We start from the raw sequence: 14,723 nt of genomic DNA, 5'->3' as shown, positions 1-14,723 counted from the left end.
TCATGCTGCTGGGATTTCAAAACAGCCTCAGTGTTCCCTGCTTGCTGTTGCAAGGAGCGCAGCTCTTTTTCTATGGCCCCCACTTGTATGCTGGTCTGGTTTACCTCCTCCCTCAGGGAGTTAAATGAGGCCAGTATTGTTGTTTCCAGCGTTTTCTGGATGTCCGGCATTATACGCATCGCCACTTCAATGGCTAGTTGTTTGTAGTCCAACGTGGCCGAGCCACCTAAAGGGGACCCCTCTCCCTGGGTACTCTGGGAACCCTCCTCCCTGAATAATAGTGGCTGAGTGTCTGCCATTTTTGCCGCACTCTGTGAGGCCGCTAGCTCTGTGATCTTCTGCCCGCTCCGGAGGAGGTATCTTTCCATCAGCTCCTCGATGCAGGTAAGTGGTGTCAGTCGGACGTCCTTCAGGGTTGACAAGCAGATCCCTGCGCTGCAAAATGACAAAGGTATTCGGCGATATGCAGGAGCTCTGAGCGCTGCGTCCTCACATGGCGGCACCGGAACCGGAAGTCGCTATTAAACTTTTTATTATGTAAGGTGACAAATCTTTTTTGCACTTTTTTTTACCGTGTTAATCTGGGGGGTTGGGTCATGGGGTATTTTTATAAAGGAGATTCTTACGGACATGGCGATACCTAATAAGTCTACTTTTTTACAATTATTTAGGTTTTAGACTATATTATCCTTTTTGATACAAAAAAATAATTTTTGTATCTCTAAAGTCTAAGTGTCATTTTCATTTTTTTTACCCGATTATCTTAGGTGGGGGCTCATTTTTTGCGGGATGAGACAACGGTTTTATTGGCACTATTTTGGGGGCTGGGACTTTTTGATAGCTTGCTATGAAACTTTTTATTATGTAAGGTGACAAAAAAAAATTTGCACCTTTTTTTTCTGGACCGTGTTAATCTGGGGGGTTAGGTCATGGGGTATTTTTAGATTATTACTGACGCGGCAATACCTAATATGTCTACTTTTAATAAATTATTTTAGTTTTTTGGGGTGTCTCAAGTCTGAGAACCAGTTTTTTTATCCGATGTCAGTGCTAAATTGGGATATAAATTTAGTACTCCATGGAAGTGAGATACTCCCTGAAGCAACCAATAATGCAGAGGCCCGGATGATCGGGGCACGTGTCGCATTTAGTTGTGGTGTCCTTCCGTATCCCCCTCCTGTGACACACTCTGCACTTTTTTGGGGTTCGTCCCTTCTTTCCAGTATGGGGGACCACACCTGGAAAGTGTTGGCCAGGGACGATCCGGGCACCTACAGTTCCCGAGGTACTCCGGCCTGCTCTTTCCCAGTCCGAAAAATCAGGGCCTTGAGGACTGCCTCATAGAATTGGAGGAATGTCCCTGTGCTGCCAGCGCTTCGGGATAGTACAAAAGAGCTGTACATGGCAACCTGTACCAAGTAGACCGCAACTTTTTGCGCATGGCGTTATATGGCTTGAGGACTTGATCAGAGAGATCAACTCCTCCCATATACCGATTGTAGTCGACGATACAATCGGGCTTGAGGATTGTTGCTGCGATACCTCGCACAGGGACAGGGGTGATGCCATTACCATGAATTGTGGACAGCATAAGGACATCCCTCTTGTCCTTATACCTGACCAGCAACAGGTTTCCAGTGGTAACGGCATGGGTCTCACCCCTTGGAATAGGTACCTGGAGGGGAGGGCAGGAGGCCGCGTTGATTTTTCTGCACGGTCCCATAAGTGGACGTGGATCTGGCGGCAAGGGACTGGAACAAGGGGATACTGGTATAAAAGTTATCCACGTACAGGTGATAACCCTTATCCAGCAGTGGGTACATAAGGTCCCACACAAGTTTCCCGGTAACACCCAGAGTGGGGGGAACATTCTGGGGGTTGAATCCGGGAATCTCGCCCCTCGTATATACGAAATTTGTAAGTGTACCCTGTCAATGCAACCCTCTTCTCCCACTCTTCACACACTGATAGCAACACCGCAGGAGAAATGCGTGCACAGGTAGTTTCAGGTGCTGCACATCTCCTATCTTCACAGCATATGCTGGGAAGAGACGAGATGTGCAGCACCTGAAACTATGGATACTGGAAGCCTGTGCTAGCATTTCTCCTGCGGTGTTGCTATCAGTGTGTGAAGAGTGGGAGAAGAGGGTTGCATTGACAATCCAACACAATGGGCAGTACATTGAACACATTTGGTGGTCAGAAACTTGTAAATAACTCATGAAAGAATAAAGTTACGTTAAAACCAAGCACATCATTGTTTTTCTTGTGAAATTCCCAATAAGTTTGATGTGTCACATAACCCTCTTCCTATTGAAAAAACAAAAGTTGGATTAAAAATGGCCGACTTAAAAATAGCCGCCATGGTCACCACCCATCTTGAAAAGTTCCCCCCCTCACATATACTAATGTGCCACAAACAGGAAGATAATAGCACCAACCATTCCCATTTTATTAAGGTGTATCCATATAAATGGCCCACCCTGTAGTTATATAATCATTCCCAGTGTGCTTACTGAAAAATTGTGAGATCTGGGGCTACGCTTCTATTTGCAGTTGGATTCATGACCCTGTAATTGGAAGACCACAGGTCGTGAGAGTGGGGATAAGTCTTAAACCTTAATCACTCTTAGTACTGGAGCCCCTCAGATCCAATGCTCCACCCAGATACACAACTTTACCACAAAATCATCTGCAGAGGAAGGTCCACGTGGACCGAAAGTTTTCAAATAACTACGATTTGTGGCTTATGTTGGATTATTTTCTGGATATTTAATGTAATTAAACATTTAATTAAAAGATGAATTAATTGCATTATGCTTACCTGGAGTGCCATGGATAATTTTTAATTATGGATTGACTGACTAAGTTCTTCACAGGCACCCAGATCTCACAAGTGTGCAGACCTCAACTATCTATTTACCTGTGCCAAGACTGTGACATCCCCCGAATTATCTTATATGTCTTGAATTATACATTGTATCTTGCAGACTTTTCTCCAATAGATGGCGTGAACGGTTCTCTTCAAAGGGAAGTTACACTCCGTACTGTAGTGAGAGTACCCCCACAGCATATTATTAAAGGTGTAAGTTATTTCATATTTACTTACATAAGGAAAAAAAAAAGCTCAAATAAAAGGATACAAATATATAATTTTTCAATTGTAATACTATTTATTGCATGCGAAAAAAAAAATCATTTGTGATTAGCAAATAAGATATAATCAGTAATATGATAATTTATGTCTGGTTCATTTTATTAGTCATCTAATTATTTTTCAGGATCTGAAGCAGCAGGAGTTCCATTTGGGCTATGTAAAAATTAGTAACAAAGCTGACTGGAAAAGTCTGGACGATGCTGTTTGCCAAATTTTCTTGGTAACTTTTAATTTTCACAGCTCTTTAGTTTATTCCCGTTTTTGTCTGGATGCTAAATTATACGTCCTATAATTCTAATTATTTTATTATGTATTTTTTCCTTGTAGGATTATGTTAATCAGGTTGACCCTGGAGCTACATTAGGTCTAGGGAGAGATTCTCTGACTGGGTACAACCTAGGACACGTGAAGAGGGATCTAGATTCACATACTCCTGATACTCTTCCTTCCAGAAACCTGCGCAGCACTACAAATATTATTTTGCACTTAAAAGGTTGGTTGACAAGTTTAGGGATAGTGGGTGGTTTGCCTACTAGTCAAACGCTTAAACTAATATTGGGGCTTTTTTTTTTCATCTTTCTTCAATTTCTGTATTCAGGTCTGAAGGAGAGATGCGTTGACCTCCTTGTGTTTGAATCACTTATACCTAAACCAATGCTCCAGCACTATGTTAGCTTGCTGCTTAAGCATCGACGGTTGCTATTGTCTGGTCCGAGTGGGACTGGGAAAAGCTTCCTAGCACATAGACTGGCTGAATATTTGGTGGAAAGATCAGGACGAGAGGTCACTGAAGGCATAGTTACTGCTTTCAATATGCATCAGCAGTCTTGCAAGGTTAGTGAATCTCTTTCCTATACCTATGTATTGTACTGCTTTCTGACATTTGCAGTTAGCCTGTCAGTATGTCAATATGTTGTTATTAATAAAATTAATTTAAAATGTAAGTTCCCTTATAGGACAAAAAATAAAAGAAACTCCAAAATTGCTGTGTTGATGCAGAAATAAAATGTATTTCTACTGGAATGCTGAGGAAAAAATCTAAATGTTTGTGTGGTCATAAAGGCATTGACTCACTTCAGCAAATAGCATTCATCATGTAGCTAAATCTAATACAAGACACTTACTAATGTATTGTGATTGTCCATATTGTCTCCTTTGCTAGCTTGATTCGTTTTTCCATCGCATTATACACTGCTTGTTTCCCAAGGGTTATCGCTCGTCACCGCTGAAGCTCAGAGACAAGGTGGCTGAGATGGGAACTGCAGCACAAGCGTAGCTATGCATACTCCCAGAGTCCCAGCCACCAGAGAGGCTTGCACTTTTCTTATAGTGCGTCAGCATGGCCACCGTTGATGGATTGCAGTGATGGTCATAACCATGGAAACAAGCCGTGTATAATGCAATACAAAAATAAATCAAGCTAGCAAAGGAAGCAATATGGTCAGCGACAATACATTAGTAAATGCCTTGTATTAACTTTGTCTACATAATAAATGCCATTTGCTGAAGTGCGACAACCACTTTACATGGTAAAATATAACATTTTAAAATTGTTTGCTATTTTTTTTGTTTTTGCATTTTTGCCCTCATAACAGTGATCATTGTCTCCATAAAACTGAATACAATTTGTTTTCAATGTGTTATTTCATGAATTAAAATATATATCTGGATTAACGCAGCCCATTATTTTAAAGGGCATTCGTCAGCAGATTTATACCTATGAAACTGTTACATATGTGCCTGGCAGCTAAAGGTATCTGTGTTGGTCCCATGTTTATATGTGCCTACATTGCTGAGAAAAATGTTTTAATATATGCAAATGAGCCTCTGGGAGCAACAGGGGTGTTGCTGTTACTTCCAGAGGCTCAGTGCAACTGCTGCTGTCTGTGCACTCTGACAGGGCCGTGATGATGTTTTCACTGCCTGGCCCAGTCAAAATGCAGAAGGAAGGCAGTTCCAGAGAAAGCGGAGCCTCTAGGTGTAATGGCAACGCCCTGTTACTCTTAGGGGCTGATTTTTGCATATATAAAAAGCAATGAGTGTACATATGGACATAAGAGCAACACAGACGTCTTTAGCTGCCAAGCACACATGCAACAGGTCAACCAGTTGCGCAGTTTTGGCCACAACTGAGCAGACGGGAAAGGTTCCCATGGCAACAGGACGCCTTCTCAGGCATCCTGCTGTCCATGGTTCTGAACAGATCTATGCCTTTAGCACAGATCTGTTCAGAACCATGGACAGCAGGATGCCTGAGAAGGCGTCCTGTTGCCATGGGAACCTTTCCCGTCTGCTCAGTTGTGGTCAAAACTGCGCAGACGGGGAAGGGTAAGGAGGGGCGGCAGTGATCAGAACAACACATGACGTACCAGTACGTCATGTGTCCTTAAGTACCAGGACATCATGACGTACCGGTACGTCATGTGTCCTAAAGAGGTTTATCACCAAAGCTGTGAAACCAAAGAGGCTGTCAATCATGTGCAGCCAGTCTCCTCGATCTTCTAGTCCCTGTCACAGGCAAGTAAAATACAGTGCAGTACAATATATAGTGTACTGAACTATACAGACATCAGACCCACTGGATCTTCAAGAACCAAGTGGGTCTGGGTAAAAAAAAAAAAAAGTAAAAAAAGGGTAATCCAAAAACACATTTATCACTGATTAAAAATCAAAAAAATAAAATTCCCTACACATGTTTGGTATCGCCGCGTCCGTAACGACCTGATATATATAAAACGGTCATGTTACTTTACCCGAACAGTGAACGCCATAAAAAAAAAAAAAAACTGATGAAATTGAAATTTTGCCCACCTTACTTCCCAAAAAAGGTACTAAGTGATCAAAAAAGTCGCATGTACACCAAAATTGTAACAATCAAACAGTCATCTCATCCTGCAAAAATCATACCCTACCCAAGATAATCGCCCAAAAACTGAAAAAACTATGGCTCTTAGACTATGGAAACACTAAAACATGATTTTTTTTGTTTCAAAAATGAAATCATTGTGTAAAACTTACATAAATAAAAAAAGTATGCATCGACCAGCTCTAAAAATATTACATGACCTAACCCCCCAGATGACCACCGTAAAAAATAAATAAAAACGGTGTAAAAAAAGCTATTTTTTGTCATCTTACGTCACAAAAAGTGTAATAGCAAGCGATCAAAAAGTCATATGCACCCCAAAATAGTGCCAATCAAACCGTAATCTCATCCCGCAAAAAATGAGACCCTACTTAAGATAATCGCCCAAAAACTGAAAAACTATGGCTCTTAGACTATGGAAACACTAAAACATTTTTTTGTTTTAAAAATGAAATCATTGTGTAAAACTTAAATAAAAAAAATTGTATACATATTAGGTATCACCGCGTCCGTGACAACCTTCTCTATAAAATTACCACATGATCTAACCTGTCAGATAAATGCTGTAAATAAAAAAAAATGGTGCCAAAAAAGCAATTTCTTGTTTCCTTGCCGCACAAAAAGTGTAATATAGAGCAACCAAAAATCATATGTACCCTAAACTAGTACCAACAAAACTGCCACCCTATCCCTTAGTTTCTAAAATGGGGTCACTTTTTTGGAGTTTCTACTCTAGGGGTGCATCGGGGGGCTTCAAATGGGTCATGGTTTCAAAAACAGTCCAGCAAAACCTGCCTTCCAAAAACCGTATGGCATTCCTTTCCTTCTGCGCCCTACCGTGTGCCCGTACAGCAGTTTACGACCACATATGGGGTGTTTGGCTGTTAACCCTTGCTTTGTAACTGGAAAAAAAATATTAAAATGGAAAATCTGGCAAAAAAGTACAATTTTGAAATTGTATCTCTATTTTCCATTAAATCTTGTGCAACACCTAAAGGGTTAACAAAGTTTGTAAAATCAGTTTTGAATACCTTGAGGGGTGTAGTTTCTTAGATGAAGTCACTTTTATGGACTTTCTACTCTAGGGGGCTTCAAATGGAACATGGTGTAAATAAACCTGTCCAGAAAAATCTGGCTTCCAAAAACCAAACTGCGCACCTTTCACTCTACGCCCTGCTGTGTGGCTGTACAGTAGTTTTACGGCCACACATTGGGTGTTTCTGTAAACAGCAGAGTCGGGGCAATAAAGATACAGTCTTGTTTGGCTGTTAACCCTTGCTTTGTTAGTGGAAAAAATGGGTTAAAATGGAAAATTAGTAAAAAAAAAAAAAAATGAAATTCTCAAATTTCATCCCCATTTGCCAATAACTCTTGTGCAACACCTAAAGCAGGCATCCTCAAACTGCGGCCCTCTAGCTGTTGTAAAACTACAACTCCCACAATGCCCTGCTGTAGGCTGATGCCTGTAGGCTGTTCGGGCATGCTGGGAGTTGTAGTTTTGCAACAGCTGGAGGGCCACAGTTTAGTTTCTAGAATGGGGTCATTTTTGGGTGGTTTCTCTTATGTAAGCCTCGCAAAGTGACTTCAGACCTGTAGTGGTCCCTAAAAATCGGGTTTTTGCAAATTTCTGAAATATTTCAAGATTTGCTTCTAAACTTCTAAGCCTTTTAACATCCCCAAAAAATAAAATATTCCCAAAATAATTCAAACATGAAGTAGACCTATGGGGAATGTAAAGTCATCATAATTTTTGGGGGTATTACTATGTATTACAGAAGTAGAGAAACTGAAACTTTGAAATTTGCAAAGTTTTCCCAATTTTTGGTAAATGAGGTATTTTTTCATGCAAAAAAAAATTTTTAGGACTTCATTTTACCAGTGTCATGAAGTGCAATATGTGACGAAAAAACAACCTCGGAATGGCCTGGATAAGTCAAAGCGTTTTAAAGTTATCAGCACTTAAAGTGACACTGGTCAGATTTGCAAAAAATTGCCTGGTCCTTAAGGTGACAAAAGTCTGTGTCCCTAAGGGGTTAAAGAACACTACTTTTAATTAACTTTTTTGGGGAGTGCTGTGGAATTTTTCATTTACCTAGTTGGAAGTTGGATCGTCTTCACTATTTGACTGCAGTGCCACTCACAACATTTTGGACTAACCACATATATAAAGATATTAATATAATCCATGAAAAAATATGTGTAAACCAGACCCATACCCACATAAAAATAGATGCCATAGTGGAAAATAAACATATAAATATATAATTACATGAGGAAGCCAATTGCACAATATAGACTAATATCAAACCCCCAAAGCAGTCCAGTACTACGCAGGCATCCTGAAAGTTTAAAAAAATGAAGGTAAGTACTGACCACTAGGGCACTTAACACCCCAACTCTGCTTTGCAGTTGCTTCTTCTGGGGGATAACCTCATGTCTGTTCCACCCACAATATATACTAGTTTGAACCAATCAAAAGGATTTCCCACATATGATGCATGATGTAGCAGATTGATTTCAATAAGGCTTATTTCGTAGTTATTTCGTAGTTATTTCAGTTATTGTGAGCCAAAACCAGGTGCGGGTCAAATACACAGAATAGGTACAATTCTTTAAATTACACCTAACAGGCCGAACTGGATGGACAAATGTCTTTTTTCGGTCTTATGTACTATGTTACTAATCTCTGAGTAGCTTTACTACTGGTTTTGGCTCACAATAACTGACTAAACAACTGAAGTGTGAGCTAGGTCTAAAGTAGTTTAGAAGAACCGTCACATAATATTGCATATGTCCGCACCACATCGTGCCATTGGGGAAGAGAACTAAGCTACCAAGAGCAAAAATAGTCTTGGGACACAAGTTCTTTGCACTCCATACTATGTGACTGCCAAATGTGACTGCCTCTGAGCCAAGTAAAACAATAAAATACATTCATAAGTAATTTGATGTGCCGCGCCAAGCAGAAGACAGTTGTGTGCATGCCCTGAGACTAAATTTCAGTCCTTTAAGTAGACTAGTAGGTGCTCAACAATACAGTGTTTCAGAGACTTTAGATGCATAACAAATACATAGAAGAAAAGGGGACCCTATAATCTTCCCTCCAAAAAAGTTATATTAGTACTTTAACCACTTAAGGACCACAGGTTTATACCCCCCTAGTGACCAGGCCCTTTTTTACAAATTGGCACTCCACAACTTTAGCGGTTTATTGCTCAGTCATGCAACTTACCACCCAAATAATTTTACCTCCTTTTCTTCTCACGTATAGAGATTTCATTTGGTGGTATTTCATTGCTGCTGACATTTTAACTTTTTTTGTTATTAATCGAAACTGACTGAAATTTTTGCAAAAAAATTACATTTTTCACTTTCGGTTATAATTTTTTTTAAATAAAACGACATTTCTGTATGATTTTTTCTCTAAATTTATTTTTCAACATGTCTTTAATAAAAAAAATGCAATAAGTGTATATTTATTGGTTTGCGCAAAAGTTATAGCGTTTACAAACTATGGTACAAAAATGTGAATTTCCACATTTTGAAGCAGCTCTGACTTTCTGAGCACCTGTCATGTTTATTGAGGCGCTAGAATGCCAGGATAGTATAAATCCCCCCCAAATGACCCCATTTTGGAAATAAGACACCCCAAGGTATTCCGTGAGGGGCACGGCGAGTTCCTCAAATTATTTTTTTGGCACAAGTTAGCGGAAAATTATGTATATTTTTTTTCGTACAAAGTCTCATATCCACTAACTTGTGTCAAAAAATAAATTTTTACATGAACTCGCCATGCACCTCACGAAATACCTTGGGGTGTCTTCTTTCCAAAATGGGGTCACTTGTGGGGTATTTATACTGCCCTGGCATTTTAGGGGACCTAAAGCGTGAGAAGTAGTCTGGAATCCAAATGAGTAGAAAATGCCCAGTGAAATCCTAAAGGTGCTCTTTACAATGTGGGCCCCTTTGCCCACCTTGGCTGTAAAAAAGTGTCACACATGTGGTATCGCCATACTCAGAAGAAGTAGAGCAATGTGTTTTGGGGTGTATTTTTACATATACCTATGCTGGGTGAGAGAAATCTCTAAAAGTTAACTTTTCCCATTTTTTTTATACAAAGTTTTCATTTTAGAGAGATATTTCTCTCACCCAGCATGGGTATGTGTAAAAAGACACTCCATAACACATTGCTTAACTTCTCCTGAGTACGGCGATACCACGTGTGACACTTTATTGCAGCCTAGGTGCGGAAAGGGGCCCAAATTCCAATGAGTATCTTTTAGGAGGGCATTTGGTTTCCAGACTTCTTTAGTGCCCCTAAAATGCCAGGGCAGTATAAATACCCTACATGTGACCCCACTTTGGAAAGAAGACATCCCAAGGTATTCCGTGAGGGGCATGGCGAGTTCATAGAAGTTTCCTTTTTTTGCACAAGTTAGCGGAAAATGATTTGATTTGAAATCACGCGTCTCGCGAGATGACGCCGTTAGTGTGACCTGGCAGAGCCGCAGCATTGACGCTGATCGGCGTTAGCGAGACGGGAGATGGTTAATCAATATAAATATACCACTAAGTGCAAGGGAAACAAAGTGGCACATACAAGGTGACAAACAAAAGGACAAAAAAAGTGCAAAGTGAGTAGCAAAATTAATAATAAATGTACTTAAAGGGCTTCTGCCACCCCACTAAACCGATACTGCGATTTATGCCTACATAATCTAATTACCGGTAATCATTTTGGTCCAGTAGATTGTGTTAAAAACGGGCTTTTAAAATATGCAAATTACCTTGCTACCAGCAAGTAGGGCAGCTACTTGCTGGTAGCAGCTGCATCCTCCGATCCTAAAGATGCCCCCTTCTCATGTTGATTGACAGGGCCAGGGAATGGGATCGTTCTCTATTGTCCCTGTTTGCATTCAAAATCTCGCGCCTGCGCTGTACCTGTCTTCAATCGGCGCAGGCGCACTGAGAGGCGGACGCTCGCTCCACCCTCAATGCGCCTGCGCCGGGTGTAGATGTGACATCATCGGTCATGGCATCTACAGGTCCTTCTCCAAAAATTAGCATATTGTGATAAAGTTCATTATTTTCTGTAATGTACTGATAAACATTAGACTTTCATATATTTTAGATTCATTACACACCAACTGAAGTAGTTCAAGCCTTTTATTGTTTTAATATTGATGATTTTGGCATACAGCTCATGAAAACCCAAAATTCCTATCTCAAAAAATTAGCATATCATGAAAAGGTTCTCTAAACAAGCTATTAACCTAATCATCTGAATCAACTAATTAACTCTAAACACCTGCAAAAGATTCCTGAGGCTTTTAAAAACTCCCAGCCTGGTTCATTACTCAAAACAGCAATCATGGGTAAGACTGCCGACCTGACTGCTGTCCAGAAGGCCATTATTGACACCCTCAAGCAAGAGGGTAAGACACAGAGCGAATAGGCTGTTCCCAGAGTGCTGTATCAAGGCACCTCAGTGGGAAGTCTGTGGGAAGGAAAAAGTGTGGCAGAAAACGCTGCACAACGAGAAGAGGTGACCGGACCCTGAGGAAGATTGTGGAGAAGGACCAATTCCAGACCTTGGGGGACCTGCGGAAGCAGTGGACTGAGTCTGGAGTAGAAACATCCAGAGCCACCGTGTACAGGCGTGTGCAGGAAATGGGCTACAGGTGCCGCATTCCCCAGGTCAAGCCACTTTTGAACCAGAAACAGCGGCAGAAGCGCCTGACCTGGGCTACAGAGAAGCAGCACTGGACTGTTGCTCAGTGGTCCAAAGTACTTTTTTTGGATGAAAGCAAATTTTGCATGTCATTCGGAAATCAAGGTGCCAGAGTCTGGAGGAAGACTGGGGAGAGGGAAATGCCAAAATGCCTGAAGTCCAGTGTCAAGTCAGTGATGGTCTGGGGTGCCATGTCAGCTGCTGGTGTTGGTCCACTGTGTTTTATCAAGGGCAGGGTCAATGCAGCCGCTATCAGGAGATTGTGGAGCACTTCATGCTTCCATCTGCTGAAAAGCTTTATGGAGATGAAGATTTCATTTTTCAGCACGACCTGGCACCTGCTCACAGTGCCAAAACCACTGGTAAATGGTTTACTGACCATGGTATTACTGTGCTTAATTGGCCTGCCAACTCTCCTGACCTGAACCCCATGGAGAATCTGTGGGATATTGGGAAGAGAAAGTTGAGAGACGCAAGACCCAACACTCTGGATGAGCTTAAGGCCGCTATCGAAGCATCCTGGGCCTCCATAACACCTCAGCAGTGCCACAGGCTGATTGCCTCCATGCCACGCCGCATTGAAGCAGTCATTTCTGCAAAAGGATTCCCGACCAAGTATTGAGTGCAGAACTGAACATAATTATTTGAAGGTTGACTTTTTTGGTATTAAAAACACTTTTCTTTTATTGGTCGGATGAAATATGCAAATTTTTTTAGATAGGAAATTTGGGTTTTCATGAGCTGTATGCCAAAATCATCAGTATTAAAACAATAAAAGGCTTGAACTACTTCAGTTGTGTGTAATGAATCTAAAATATATGAAAGTCTAATGTTTATCAGTACATTACAGAAAATAATCAACTTTATCACAATATGCTAATTTTTTTAGAAGGACCTGTATTCCAGATAAAAGATAACTTGGTAGGAAAAGAAGGATTAAAGCCTCATGCACACAAGCTTGTCCGGATAAGGTCAGGATGCTTCCCGGTGCATTGCGGCAAACCCGTACGGCACGAGTAGGTACGCAATTGCAGTCTGTTTTGACTGCGATTGCATTCCGTTTTTATCGAGCGGGTGCAATGTGTACGCGCGTGATAAAAAAAAACTGATGCCAAAATCATCAGTATTAAAACAATAAAAGGCTTGAACTACTTCAGTTGTGTGTAATGAATCTAAAATATATGAAAGTCTAATGTTTATCAGTACATTACAGAAAATAATCAACTTTATCACAATATGCTAATTTTTTTAGAAGGACCTGTATATTATGGTAGGCTAGAACAAATGGACCCTGACACAAGGAAACACAATAAACTTTCACCAGTAGACCTATTAATGATAAATTTGATTATATGCTCCTCATCCACTGAAGATAACGATAGAACACAAGGCTGGAGGGGAGTGACCCTGTATTTAGAGAAAATGGAGCAAAACTGATTTAGTTAGCAAGCTAATGCCTTGCAGGGTCACTGGCCTAAGATATATATGTGAATAAACAATCTTTTGCGAAATAATTTACAAACAATAATATTAATGTGCATGTATTTGCCCATAAGCTGACTCTACCATTAGATATTGTAATGTTTATTTTTATTTAACATTTCTGAAATCACATTTCTTTGATACTATAATCATTTTATATATTAAGGGCTCTTTCACATCTGCGTTCTTTTCTTCCGGCATAGAGTTCCGTCGTCGGGGCTCTATGCCGGAAGAATACTGATCAGGATTATCCTAATGCATTCTGAATGGACAGTCCGTCCTTCAGGATGCATCAGGATGTCTTCCGTTCCGGAACGGAACGTTTTTTGGCCGCAGCAAATAGCGCAGCATACTGCACTTTTTGCTCCGGCCAAAAATCCGGAACACTTGCCGCAAGGCCGGATCCGGAATGAATGCCCATTGAAAGGCATTGATCCGGATCCTGCCTTAAGCTAAACGTCGTTTCGGCGCATTGCCGGATGCAACGTTTAGCTTTTTCTCAATGGTTACCATGGCTGCCGGGACGCTAAAGTCCTGGCAGCCATGGTAAAGGGGAGCAGCATACTTACCATCCGTGCAGCTCCCGGGGCGCTCCAGAGTGACGCCAGGACGCCCCAAGCGCATGGATGACGTGATCGCATGGATCACATGATCCATGCGCATGGGGCGCTCTGACGTCACTCTGGAGCGCCCCGGGAGCCGCGCGGACTGTAAGTATACCGCTCCCCCGCTCCTACTATGGCAACCAGGACTTTAATAGCGTCCTGGCTGCCATAGTAACACTGAAAGCATTTTGAAGACGGATCCGTCTTCAAATACTTTCAGTACACTTGCGTTTTTCCGGATCCGGCGTGTAATTCCGGCAAGTGGAGTACACGCCGGATCCGGACAACGCAAGTGTGAAGGAGGCCTAAGTTAGGAAAATCTTTTGATATATCTAACTTTTACTTTATTTTCTTAGGATCTGCAACTGTATTTGTCCAACTTGGCAAACCAGATTGACAGAGAGACAGGCCCTTGTGATGTCCCTTTAGTCATTTTACTGGATGATGTTAGTGAAAGTGGAGCCATTAGTGAATTGGTGAATGGGGCCTTGACCTGCAAATATCATAAGTGGTAAGGGACAACTGCAAAGCTGTATAGCAAAACAGTTTGTAAAAATATATAATATTGCATATGACATAACACATGTCTACCTTGTTTACAGGGAATCTGTCACCTTTGGCTAGCAATGTCAAGTATAGTAATACATGAATGTTACTGCTGACTCCACATACTCACCTCTGTTCTCCTGCTGTGCACCCACTAACTGCCCCTGGAATTATTGAGAGGACTTCTGATACAGTCCTGTTTATAGTATTTAGTTACTTAGAATGGTTGAAAAAAAGACACATGCCTGTCAAGTTCAACCAAGGAATGGGAAGGGCTATGGTTGAAGGGAAGGGGTGTGAGAAATTAGAATTCTATACATTTACATCTTAAGGGTG

The 14,723-nt window shown here is 41.1% G+C and overlaps 1 protein-coding gene across 8 annotated transcripts in view; it reads left to right on the top strand.

Moving 5' to 3' along the window:
- Positions 1-14,723, top strand: part of NAV1 (neuron navigator 1) — a 482,667-nt gene that overhangs the window by 276,760 nt on the left and 191,184 nt on the right. For all 8 annotated transcript variants that reach the window (XM_044288210.1, XM_044288206.1, XM_044288207.1 and 5 more), the window contains 5 exons: positions 2,991-3,085; positions 3,282-3,377; positions 3,485-3,650; positions 3,756-3,991; positions 14,198-14,352. In XM_044288210.1, coding sequence (XP_044144145.1) covers positions 2,991-3,085; positions 3,282-3,377; positions 3,485-3,650; positions 3,756-3,991; positions 14,198-14,352 — 748 coding nt within the window. The remainder of the gene's footprint in view (positions 1-2,990; positions 3,086-3,281; positions 3,378-3,484; positions 3,651-3,755; positions 3,992-14,197; positions 14,353-14,723) is intronic.

Source organism: Bufo gargarizans, chromosome 3, assembly GCF_014858855.1.
Source record: "Bufo gargarizans isolate SCDJY-AF-19 chromosome 3, ASM1485885v1, whole genome shotgun sequence".
Classification (NCBI taxonomy): domain Eukaryota; kingdom Metazoa; phylum Chordata; class Amphibia; order Anura; family Bufonidae; genus Bufo; species Bufo gargarizans.
Note: the sequence above shows the minus strand (reverse complement) of the source record. Positions and strands in the feature narration are given on the sequence as shown.